This window comes from Apus apus, chromosome 15 (genome assembly GCF_020740795.1).
Source record: "Apus apus isolate bApuApu2 chromosome 15, bApuApu2.pri.cur, whole genome shotgun sequence".
Lineage (NCBI taxonomy): Eukaryota > Metazoa > Chordata > Aves > Apodiformes > Apodidae > Apus > Apus apus.
The window spans coordinates 10,596,709-10,609,568 of NC_067296.1; the positions used below are offsets into that span (position 1 = coordinate 10,596,709).

General features: G+C 43.4%; 1 protein-coding gene across 1 annotated transcript; it reads right to left on the reverse strand.

Annotated features, from left to right (window-relative positions):
• Positions 1-7,528: 7,528 nt before the first annotated feature.
• Positions 7,529-12,705, reverse strand: ANKRD60 (ankyrin repeat domain 60). Its single transcript, XM_051633411.1, has 5 exons — positions 12,689-12,705; positions 11,765-11,946; positions 10,797-10,927; positions 8,666-8,834; positions 7,529-7,812 (listed from the first exon to the last, which is right to left on the reverse strand). Exons 1-5 carry the CDS (start codon positions 12,703-12,705, stop codon positions 7,529-7,531), a joined length of 783 nt encoding a protein of 260 aa, XP_051489371.1.
• Between the last annotated feature and the right edge of the window lie 155 nt (positions 12,706-12,860).

Below are 12,860 nucleotides of genomic sequence, written 5' to 3' on the forward strand. Positions count from 1 at the left end.
TCAAAGTGCATCCAGCAGGCTTCCAGTATCCCAGGCAAGGACACTGAACTGGCCACTAAGTTAATCAGAGGCCACAATAGCCTAAGAGACTCAGAAAAATTTCAAGTGTATCTCTTCTTTCCCCAAGGATTCTTTCACCACTCCCCATTCACCACGCAACTCTGATAGGACATAAGGACTAGTGTATGAGATTAAGTTATCACTTGTGACTTGCCTTAACCTTTGTCCTTCCCAGTTCAGTTTTCCCTATAGCTCCTCACTGCTTAACTCAACTATGGCAAATACAACACATGCAGCTATGGCTTCTAGACAATAACAGATTTCCATTGATGCAGCACCGAGCCGGGAGGACTTGAAGAAAAAGAGAAGTCTAGGTGTTATGATATGCCTTAGGTATTTAGGATACTGGAAATTATCAACTATTGGGGATCTTTCAGGATATGAATGAAATGTTGGCAGTAAAAGGCAAAGCTGAGCTTGGGAGAAGCATCAGGACAGCTTTCCACCTTAGACAAGACTTCCCTAACTGCATGTGCCCTCTTTGCCATATTCTGATCTGTATTCCATGCTGCTCTCACTTCAACTGGAGTCCAACAACTTTTGGTCCCTGGCCTCATTACCTCACACTTCCCAACAATAAACAGCATAAGCCACATATCTGCCTATAATCCTGATCAATCCAAATAATTTCAAATGAATTTGTTTTGTTCTTTTGTCCCCTTCCCTCTTGCCCCTCCAACTTCTTCAGCCTTATTTTATGTCATCAGCATATTTAAGGCACTTTTGAAATTACATTCTGCTCAAGGTGACTGTTCTGAATTTAATTCTGCCCCCCCTCCCGCCCCAGTATATCAATGCTCTAACTCCCATCTGATTTATTTATACTGTTTATTATCAGAGACCAATTCAATCAATACAAGCTGGAATTCAAACACGCACACACATTTGAATTATGCATACAAACTCTTACCAAGGGGTATAAAATAACTGCTATAGTCCAGATCATTCCTCTAATGTATGGCCAGCTTAAAGTTAAGGAGGCTCACAGCAATGAATTTTTATACCTTGACTTTAGCTTGACCCCAATGGTTGTTTGGTTACTGGAAACCAAAGGAATTGAAATAGCATCACAAATTCCACGGAAGAGGCTTGGGCAAGGGATCTCTGCATTTCTTATCCCAAGCCAGTGGGGCCATATTCTAAGATGAGCTTTCTGAGTTGACAGTTCCTTTATTAGCTTCTGCACACACAGGAATTCTAGCAAAACACCATCTAACCATATCAGACAGTCATGTCAAGCAAATTCTGCAAACAGGACAGTGTGTTGAGAACTGGAACTTGAAGTAAACCCAAAGCACTAACCTCAATTGCAGCCTAGATTAGGCATCAAACCAACCTAAACGGGATGCTGGAAGCCTAGCAGAAAGCAAATAGCTTTTGGCTTCCCTCTGCAAACCACTATCCTTCCTAAATGTTAATGGTCAGCATGATCCTCAGACAAGGTTCACAACTCACTTCTGGTTGTCTTTGAACAAGGCTCGTGGTTACAACTCAAGGAACACTGCAGATTCCAAAGATGAAGGCAGGGAAAGCATGCATGCACAGGGTCTGCTATAGACAGAGACCGACTGCACACAGGACTGAAGCTTTCAGTGACTTGAGGCACAAAAACTGATTAATCAGAAAATGTCAGTGGGGTGCATGAAGTTTGGGGAAAAGAAGTGCCTCTTATTCTGTACAAAAATATTGTGTCTGCTTAGTTGACTTTCATGCTAACAGGAGCCCATCATGCCAATTGCAATTAAAAGGCAAAATGGGACATCAGTGTCCACCATCATCAATCTGGGGGTCTCCAGGACTAGAAAGCAGACCCCTGCATACCCATCACCTTCGTAATTACATTTCCCAGCTGTTATGCAGTTCTTTCCATCTTTCTCTGTCCTTTACCACCTCCTTATTGCTCTTCCCTCTCTAGCTCTCCCAAGCATAGCTCCTTTGCAACCATCTTTTATAAGCAATCACCTTCTCTTCTAATCACTTTTCTGAAAAACGTTGTTTATGTTTTTCCTGATACAAGGTTTTGGGTCACACCTGAGCTGCCCTGCCCTGCAGAGGCACAGCCTGGGGTGTCAGGGATTAAGTCACAGCCTCTCTGAACTCCTCTTGACTTAGATAGTGCCAAACTCTTGCATCTTCTCTGGCACACAGTTATACAAGTCCCAGGAATCCCTTTGAAATTTAAATATTTCACCATTTATGCAGAGAGATTATTTTGGTTTCTCTACCAATACATTTCTGCCTGGTAACTCCCAGTTTGAATGCTGATTGTGTTTTGCATAAAATTAACTAAATTGCAGCCCTTCTGTTTCATTGGTACTTTTTGTCTGCTTCCTTCATGAACAATGTCAGGGAGATTGCAAGCTGACTACAATTCTCTTTCCTAAGCAACAGAAAAACAACATCTAAGAGCCAAATCAGCACCAGTTTCCTGATGTCTGTTGGGCTTTGTAAGCTATATTGTACTCTGGCATTTAACAATTTCTGTTCATTTTATTCACTTTAAGAAATGAATGCAATGATTGCCACAGTGTTCTACACTACTGCTGTCTATTGATAAATATGGAACAGGTATAACAACAAGCTTGCTCTTTTTTCTATTCAAAAATTCACGGAACAAGTTATTTGTGCAATCCCAAAGTAATTACAAGTCTTCACTCCGTAGTTTGACCGTTCGGTCTCCACAGGGAGAGCTACATGTAGGCTACACTTCACAAGACCAACAATGGTGCTAGGCTTCCAAGAGTGCTGACAAAATACATGAGCATGAAACTCTACTCAGATGTTGCCTGAGTCTGGAGGGGCCCATATCCCCACAGGTATGGAAGTTCCACCAATAAATGCCACCATTTAGAAGAAATTACCTCTCTGTCTTCATTAAAAGGGATTTTAATACCAAAGAAGTTTCAGGGCTATGAACTGGGAGCAGAGGGAGAGGCTTGTCTGCTACCTAAAGCAAAGTACAAGTTCTTCGTCCAGTGGGTGGGATCCACACGTTACACAGGGACACACGGCATTCACCTGGGGACCTTGGGATATAAAGCAGTGAGATGCCTGAAAATGAATGCTGCAACTAAGACTGTACATCTGTGTACCACCAGGCATGTCATGTAACACCTCACTTTTGGCAACAGCACCAAGCCTTTCTGTTCTGCAGGATCCCTTGGAGAAGCTCAGAAGGACAAAGCAAAAGTGAGCAAGTTTGGGGTGTAACTCAGGTGAAATTAGAAACGTTTCTAGAGAAAACAGAAATGTTTGGGGAACATTTCACTGATGTTGGAAAGTATGAAAGGCGACAGTTCAGAGACATCCAAGGCTCTCCCTGGCTACAGTGACTCTTTCTAAACAGCAGCAGACACTGTGTCAGGCTTGCTGAGCCTCAGCTTTCTCAAGGCTCTGGGGGAACAGCAGTCAGCAGGATGGCTATGAGCAATACTGGGAGTCTGCCCAGGCAAGGAAAGGGGGTAAGCTGATAATGGTAAGAATGGGTGATGAATTATTCCTGTGCTTGTCATCTTTGTTTAACTTACTCCTTTTTGCATCCAGGGGAACAACAGTCCTTCCACAAGAGTTGCTTTGGATTTCTTAATACTAGGAGACAGTTGTGACTTTTGCCCTTCCTTGGGCATAATTAGACTCAACGCATTTTAGTGCATTTTCTTCTCCATAACAATCTTCTTGATTCTTTATCTGAGGATCCCAAAGTTGATTAACAAGTCCTCACTAAAGTCTTCTGGAGACTGATCCTTTTCCTGTGTTGTAACATAGAGAAGAGAAAATAACGGTTGCAATGCAAAATGTGCACATTTTTTACTTGCTTGTTTCCTTTCTTTGAAAAGGTTGTTATCACAGCTTTCCTTCTAGAACAGACTTTTGCACACCAATGCAATAAACAACATTCATAGGGATTCATGATACTCTGTAAGACAGCAATCAAGTTCTCAGGATCATGTATAAAGAATTGGCAGAGCTAAGCATGGATTTCAGGAATCCAGAGCCTCAGTTTCTTCAACAGCCACATTTCTCTCTGTGCTCTGAACCTCAGCCTGCTGTCTCCCCTGATGTTTTTCTGGTGCCTGCTACAGCATAGATGGTTACTTAAGACACTCAATATTGTCTGCTTTGCCTACATCCTGTTTTTATCCTTTGCAACAGAAATTTTAAGCAACAAATACAATGTTGCAACAAATAAAACTGGCATCCAGTCCAAACAGTTTTCCAGACCATCAAATTCTTAAAGGCACACATTTGGTTAGACCTCTTTTCCCCACTCCTCCTCCCTGACATGAGCTGCAAAACGTATTCTGGTTTCTAGTCTATTACCCCAGCAGTTTCCTTCAGTGTATATAGCTCATTTGCCTCCCTGGCATTTATCATCTTAGATAGAGAGCAATGCTACCCTTGCACGGTCTTTCCTATCAGCTATGCCCTACTCTCCTTTCCCCTGGTTAAATTAGGGGTCTCCTCTAGCTTGAATTCACCTTTCTCACCTAATCAGCACAGCGCATACCATTCCAGGGTTTTACTCACCCAGACATTAATTTGCTCCAATACAGTTTTGGATTACTACACACTCATCCATTTCCCAGCTGCAACACACTGGTGACTTCTGTTCTGTTCTTGGGGTTGAATCTCCAGTTTCCAGCAAAAAAATGCTTAGTATTTGTCCCTAACTACATGCTACATAATTCCCTGCCATTCTGGCATCCTTGTCCTTAGGTCACCCAATTCTCTCCATATGACATTTGCTGTTCTTCCCCAGAGCATGCTGCATAATGTCTAACAGCAACTACAAATCCTCTCCCCATTTCTGGAAGCTTGGGTACAGATTAGACAGTCTAGACAGACAATAGGAAGAAAGAATAAAGGATTTCTAAGGACTTTTCTGTATAATCCTGCTTGCAGTATTTCACTGCTCAGCAAAATGCCAGAAGCACCATCTTTTTGCATCTTCTGTACTGATCACTTGAATAAAAATGGTGATCTTGTCATTCTCCTAAGCAGTTATTTAACAAGTATAAAAGTCACACAGAATTAATAATCAGCTCAAAACCTTTGAGTGAATTTTGTTGAAACGATACCTCGAACGTCTCCTTCAAACAAGAGAAATTCTGTGCTCATTTGTTCTCAGATGTTAGCAGGTGTAAGCATTGCTACATGTCCTCTGACTTCACAGTTACTGACTTCAGAAGTGGCACTTCTGAACCTTAAGTTCTGTAGCTTGCTTTATTACTTGATTAAAATAAGGAATTGAAAGACAAGGGCATTTATCATTCTAGATTTGATAAACTTTAAATACAATTATCAATTCAGAAGGAATACAGGGCTGCTGCCTTGGAAACCCTAGCTAGATTATCTTCACAACTGGGTACACCTGAGGAGATGTGGCTTAAAAAAAGCAAACATGGAATTTTCATACAGGACTGGGGATGAGAGGGCACCCACAGCGTGCAGACTGCTGTGGAGGTCCTGCTCCCACCGTGCCCTCTCCTGCGAGCCCTACTCCCACAGCTTCTGTTGTGCAACTTCAGGCAATTCAAAACAGCAACTGGAAATTTTCCCTTTAGGTTGTGACCTTTTAAACTCAAGGAAAGGAAAGCAATAGCAACAGAGAAGTAAAACAATCATCCCAAAGCCCTTCCACTTTACAAAAATAGCTGAAGTAACAGGGTATTTTTCTTAGATGGCTCTAGAGATGGAATCTGTGTTTTTCACTCCTCAGTCTCCACTCCTGGTCCACACACACTGTCCCCAGAACAGCACGTTGTACAGTGGCAGGAACATTCAGGGAAGGCAAAATCCTGCCTTCAGACTGGGCATCCATCCAGCTGTCCATCCTGAGTGAAGCAGACGCATGTTCAGGGGATGCAGCTGCATCTTTAAAGCATTCCAGGTTAGTATTTTAACTTGACTAACATGGAAACTAGGCTTAGGGACTTACTTCCAGGAAGCTGAGGATTACGAGCACAGGGAAACAATTCCCTGGACAGACTAAACTATCTGTCTCTGAGCTAGGCAGCCACATGCCTGGACACCTGCCATGTCACGCTGACTCTGCTTACCCTGAGCAACACTCCATATTTCTGTCTGGGACTGTCTGACAAGAAACATACATGGGAACATTATTCAGATGGCCTGGTTTTTTTCCCCTTTAATTTAGGGCACCTTTTCTTGGCTACTGCAACGTCCTGCCTTGCAGCTCTTCTTGCCTCCATTCATTCTGTGCACAGAAAGCAATGACTGCAGTCAATTCTTAGTCCACATCATCAGCCACAATCTCTCCCTTAAGGGATATAAACTCAAGGTGTCCAGGTTCGTAGCCAGTATCTTTCTGATCCGTATTTCACCTATTCATAAAAGATAATGCTGCACCACAGGACACTAATTTTTATCACATTCTGGATATGGCTACTCCTAGGCACACAAACCTAAGTATTCAGGCCCAAATTCCCTAATTACCAGGATATTTATGTAACCATCCTGGTAACAGGTAAAGGAAATAGTCAGACACAAAGAAACAAGAACAAATCAGATTAGTTATTTGTAGTGTCTCCCAGCTGCGCATGGGCCTTTGCAAGCAAAAATCTCCCCTGTTCTCAGGAGTGCTCTGTTCCAACCCAGAACCACCTCTTCTCTGGTTCAATTGGAAGTTAGGGCTGAGCTCTTTGGAAAAATGCATCCTTAAGCAATCCAAAGGAAACTGCTCAAGATTGAGCAGAGCCATTAATAAGCCCTCAGGAAACAGAGCAGAAGCTCAGCTTCCTTCTCCTGATCACAGAAATATAGAGGCTGTAAGTAGTATTTCTACAGCATCTAAGGAATCTGGGATACATAGAAACTTTGAAAGCAAACGGGCAAGTCCCTTCACCACATCACTGGTTTCAGGAAACCCCAGCCTTCAAAGCCCCGAGGCTTAAAAAGTTGAAGACACTTAGCAAGCACTGGGCAATCATAATTAGCCACTTACATGCACATCAACTTTGCCTGCACCCCCCCATGTTAGACAAACTGCCCTACTTATAAAATAACCCTTAGCTGATCTGCCAGAGGCAATAAAGCCAGCCAGGGCCAAAACTGGATTAAAGATCTAGGGATTTCCAGTCCCCTGAAATACCCATTAAACTGTATCACCCTGGTCTGCTGCCAACTGTTAGGAAATTACCCTAGCAAGGAGCATTCCAGAGAGAACTTGCAGACAGGCTCAAGCTCTCATACAAAACTGTCTTAACTAAATGGCCGGCTTGGCTCTGAACAACGTTATAAATACTTAAGCTACAAATTTAGAGTGTGTTTGAGGTGTACTGGCAAGCTAGGTGTCATCTTTGCTACAGCATCACACTAGAACATGAGCTTATTTCATAACTATAACCTACATATCCCACTCAGTGACCTATATTTGAAGCGTGGGTCTCTGGGAAAGTTACTGACTGTCCCTTGAAATTTGCCAGAACCAAGTTAGCCCGTCTGTATTTTAGGAGGTGGGACCAGACGCCTGCTTCAATGCCCCATTCACGGCGCCGGAGGGCGGCACAGGGCCGGGGGAACTCTTCTTCCACCGGGGGTTAACCATGATGTCTTCACTCTCCTTCTGGCCCCACAGGCGGGCAAGGCTCACCGCAGTCTGTCCCTCGCTGTCTGGGACAAGAGCCTGTGCCCCGTAGCTGAGGAGCAGTTCCACGCAGTCACAGCGGCCCATGACAGCAGCGGCGTGAAGGGCGGTCCTTCCCAGCGGGGTTCTGGAATGCACATCCGCACCTGCGACAAACCGTACACGAGGCATAGGAAAGGAGGCAATGCCACCTGCGGGCCAGAACGCAGCATGGCTTTCTGAAGGCAGAAGCAGATTGTTTTAGTCACATCTAATCAGTGCAATTAACAAAGCTGTCTAGTGAACAAACGCTCCTGCTGCCCTTTAGCTCGCACACAGCAACTGGATACTCCGCATTCTGTTCCGGACACTGCAAGCTTTGCTGCAGGGAGGCTTTGCCATCACTTTTGCACTGGGAGCTCCCACTTACTGGGAGAGGACAACGTCCTTTAAGAGAGGAGGCCAGGCTCAAGCACCTGGATTGAAGGGAGCACCATCAGACAAGGTGGGATTACATTAACAATGTCCTTTCATTCAGGACAATCAAAGTGACCTCAGCCAGCCGAAAGGACTGTCCATTGTGCAAAGCAGGTTTCTTGGGAAAGCAGGCTTACTGAGGTGCAAAGCAACAATAAAGGCCAAACATCAGAGCCACGGAACTGGTGCTTACAACTCTTCCTGCGTTTCAGTGGCTGATAAAGCACTGCACAGGGCTGATGAAAACTGAGCATGAGGTAATAAGAAAATGGCAACAAATAAATGAGACTCAAAGAGGAAAGTAAAAATTTAGAATCCTATTTTCCAATATTAATTTCTCTAACACCAGGAGTCCTTACTCTTAGCAAGGGCAGTAGGTTTTATAGTCTCCAAGTCTATACCAGAACTGATGTGCTGAATACATTCTGTACCTCAAATACAAAATATGTGAGGCCATTTGGGTACAATTCTATGGCTTCGGTCACTGGGAAGGTGGTACCCTGTGCTGCTACAGCCAGAGAAGAATTGTTTTAAGAACATTACCATGTGTCAGGAGAAACCCGGCAGCTTCAGCGTGACCTCTGTGGCTGGCAATGAACAGTGCCACAGAAGCTCGGTGTGCCGCCCACTCCTTTTTCTGCTCCGGTCCCAGTAACTCCGCATGCGGCGTGCTGCCCCCAGCGCCCTCTGCTGTAGCTCCCAGATGGGCTAGCTGCAGAATGAACACAAACCTTTCTGTCTCCTTCAAAAGAGTAGTCTAATTCTTTTCAGGTATCAACAAAGTCTCACATGTATCCTTCGGGAATGCTTGCACACTGCATAAATCACTCCAAGACCAGCTAAATAATGCCTGCTTGTTTCTTACTCTTCTGCCTCATCTTGACACTCTACTATCTAGTATTTATTCATAACCGTCCCTTGGAGAGAACATCATTTGGGTTTTCCTTTCCTATGTTAAGCACCACAAAATCTTATAGGAACTGTTTCTCTTTGCAATCCTTGTCTTCAAACTTGTTGGAAACTGATCTTTTTTTTTGGAAAAGAGGACAGTGTGTTCACATAAACCCAGATTTCTTAAGGGGCAGGTGAGACTTTGGGCCTTAATTCCATAAACCTAAGGTGCCTCAGGCAACAGTCCTGTATCATAATCTTTCCCAGAAGGAGGGTTTTTTTGGAAAGTGAACCAAACATATCTGAAGTGTGGCTGAGAGGTGCCTCATGCTGCTGTTCTTCCTGAGAAACCATTTCCATGTTGGGCTGCATCTTCCACAGTGCACCATGTTTTTTTCATCTAGTAAGCAGAAGCATATTATTTTTGAAAATCAACAGTGTCAACAAGCTTCTGTGGGGCTCCTATGGCAATACACCTTTCATTACCAAGGAGACCACTCAGCTTTGTGGCACATCCTTCCATTTCCTGCTCTACACTGAGTAGAAAGAATCTGTAGCACACAGGGAACAACAAATCGCCAAACCCCCCACAAAAACCAGTCTGGCCAATAGCAAAATGCAAGCCATCTGTGGCACAAGACAGAAGAGCTGCTTGACAGTGAACTGCAACACTACACAACAGTTCAGGAAAGGAAGTGAAGAACCCTGCAGTATCCATTTGCAGCGGTTGGGGAAATACAAATGAATAAAATGTGATTAGCCAGGTTGGAATTTGGCCAGGGAAAAGGAGATAATGGCTCTTTATGAAAGGTCCCAAAGGCTATTTCATGACCACATTTGTTCAGGCCTGAAGGTTTACAGTACAGATCAGCTACAGCACCTTGTGTTTCTGCTGAGACAACGTTTCAGTCCTCAATCAAGAGAGCATCATGCCCTTTATCAAAGCACCACAGAAACTATTTGTTGTATAAAAATCAAAGCTTTCTTACTAATCAGACTTGACAGGATCATAAATTCGAGATGGTCTATAAGTTAGCACCAGATAAAGTGGATGAGATAGAGAATGTCTTTTGATTCTTGATTTTGGCAGCAGTGCATTGAGTCCCATTCTGACTCTGCTGTCAGTATGACCAGAGGATGGGCTCTGAAACAGTTTCTGCCCTTGATTCTCGTAACAGACAAAGTCACCCAGCCTCACCAGAATACCCAAGAACAGATAATCTCAATCTTCTAATGATGTTTAAAAGTAACTAAGAAAAATACCTTGTTTATATACTATGTATTATTTCTTCTGTCCATACAAAAAACCCCTGGGATTAAGTATCTTTCATTGAGAACACAACAGAAGGTTAAATAGCAGGTGACTGAACATAAAATGTAGACATTTCACAGACATCAGGGTAAGCAGGGACAAGAAAAGTAATCTGAAAGTATCCTCACATCAGTGCTACAAGAAGTTACAAAACAGCAAGAACTTGCACTCCAAGTGTATGTGCTGTTTACTAGTAACTGTGAAAATACATCTTATTTTTAAATTGAACAGACTGCATTAGGGCCTGACTCCTCAGTTTTGGATTACTAGACCCCTCAAAATTACCATTTTCATTGTGAATTGTAGCCAGTAAAACCAACCTATTTAATTCCTATGGCAAGTCTCTTCCATTAAAGACTTCTCCCATGCGCCCTCCAAAGTCTTGCTTTCTAAGAGCAGAGACCTGCAGCAACAGACTGTTGCTTTTCTGCATACAGCACCCCACCCATGCACAGAAGTAATGAAATCAACCTTCACAGTTTCTCCTTTTGCAGCAGCTGCCACGAGATGCCCCCAGCCATCGTGTCGCCAGATGCGCATTGTAATCATTCCACCAGGGACAATATCAATGTCCTTAAATGTAGCCTCATCTGGCAGATCTGCTGTAGGGAGTTGGAAAGAACAAGTCAACATATCCCCAGAGCAAACAATGACCAGCTAAAAAAATGTTAATGGTGACCGAATTCTTTTAGCCATTGCTGGTGCTTTCTGATTTTACTGTCATAATGCAGCAAGGGCACCTTGGGCCCCATTGTTCTAAAGTTATGAAAACAGAGATTCACTCCCAGCCTGGAAAAGGCTGCAATACTCAGTGGTCTTGGGCCAACATGGTTGTAACCCCCAGAAAGGTGCAGCTAAGATGTTAGGTACTAAGACCATAGGAGAAACATACTTAAGTGTATCCACACACATATGGTGTCTTTATTGTAAAAAGAAAGCACCAAGTTGGTTTGCTCTGAGAAATCAAGTAATAGTTTGTCATACAAAAATAAGTCATTTTGTATTAATTAGCAGGTTTAAGCAAGTTTCAAGGGCTCTCTCTGCTTGTTACTTCCAAAGCCAAGGACTCCAACATGACACGTTCAGCTGATGTAATGGGAAAAAATACTGCTCCACACAAGTCTAACTGTGGAGAGGTTGGCCAGAGCCTTGCTAGAGCTGTCCTAGGCTGAGGTGAACCAGCCAGGTACTGGCATTGGCTGTTGACAATGCTAAGCAGGAATTTAGAAGTCAGCATTTGCAATCTCTAACCCAGAGAGATCCTGCTGAGATCTTTAAGGAGTAGAAAGAAAAGTGTTAAAAGCTGAATTCCAAGTCCAGTACAGTCAAGAGAGGAAAGCAGAAGCCTGGCCTTCATCCAGGACCTAAACATTGCCATAACTCACAGGTAAACATGCTACAAACAATCCACAAAAATCCAAGAGGTTACAGGTTCTCACCTTCATCCAGATACTGAAGCCGCTGGAAGTGAAGGGGGATCCCAGTCAACAATTCTAAATGAGACTTCAGCTTCTTCAGAGTCAAGTCATTTTGGCATCGAGGCAGTGAAAAGATCTCATTTGTTTCAACTAAATGGAGCCGGACAGTAAAGGTATGCAGGGGCATGGTGATGAAGTGGATCCTGACCAGGAAAAGTTTGTAAGACTTGCCTCTTGGAAAAAGCTGGGATTCATTGTAAGGACAGGGGGTCTAGATCTGGTCACTCCTCCCTGCCCTAGTTATTGACTCATCCAAGCCCTCCATATAGAGATCCTGCTATGTATCATGTTACAGTATCTAAGCAGCATCAACTGACATCACAGAAGTACAGTCCACAGGTGTGATGCAACAGCCTGTATAAACATCAGAGAACACCACAGAAAGTAAGAGTGATTACAGATTTCCCATACATGTTCCTCCCCATATTTAATTCTTACTAGGACAAAATATAAACTTCCTTGGAAGATAAGCAGTAGAGAAACCAAGCAGTAAATCATGTAAATACACAAAGTTACCTGTATTCCGTGTTCCTCTTTCCTTTGCTGAAATCTAGATCTCAAGCTACACAATTAGTCCAATGTGTAATAAAAAAGAACATACAGCTGTTTAATTGTGTTTCCAGTTTAATACAAAGGGCTCTTGTGCCCTAACTGTGTGGCTAAGGGGTACAGGAACTGTTCATTATCCTCACTTTCACATCAGCTAAAATCCTGCAGATAAAAGAGGGACAAGGTCAGATATTCTTTTGCAGCAGTTGGCTGAAGTTCTAGAGTGCGGGATGGAACAGACAGTGAGTGAAATGGCCAAAAAGGTGACTGCAGCAGCAGCAGATTCAGAAGACTCCTAAGCTCAGAAGCAAAACCAACATACCAGGTGCCAATTACTCGTTTCCCACACACATGCTCCCCAAGGCCTAACAACTTCACAGAGTTCACTAATGTAGGATGCCCAAGTGTAACACCACACTGAAAAGTCCAGGATGTCCTTCCAGGTTGAAATTTGGAAAGGGTAGGATTTAAGATTTGAGTGCCACTCTCACCCAGCACACAAAAGTTC

Coding starts and splice junctions, on each gene's coding strand:
- ANKRD60 (XM_051633411.1), bottom strand. Junction 8,835..10,796: donor CAAAAGGAGAAACTGTGAAG/GTTGATTTCATT, acceptor TTCATTCTGCAG/CTAGCCCATCTGGGAGCTAC. Junction 7,813..8,665: donor CGGGTTTCTCCTGACACATG/GTAATGTTCTTA, acceptor GGTTTGTCGCAG/GTGCGGATGTGCATTCCAGA.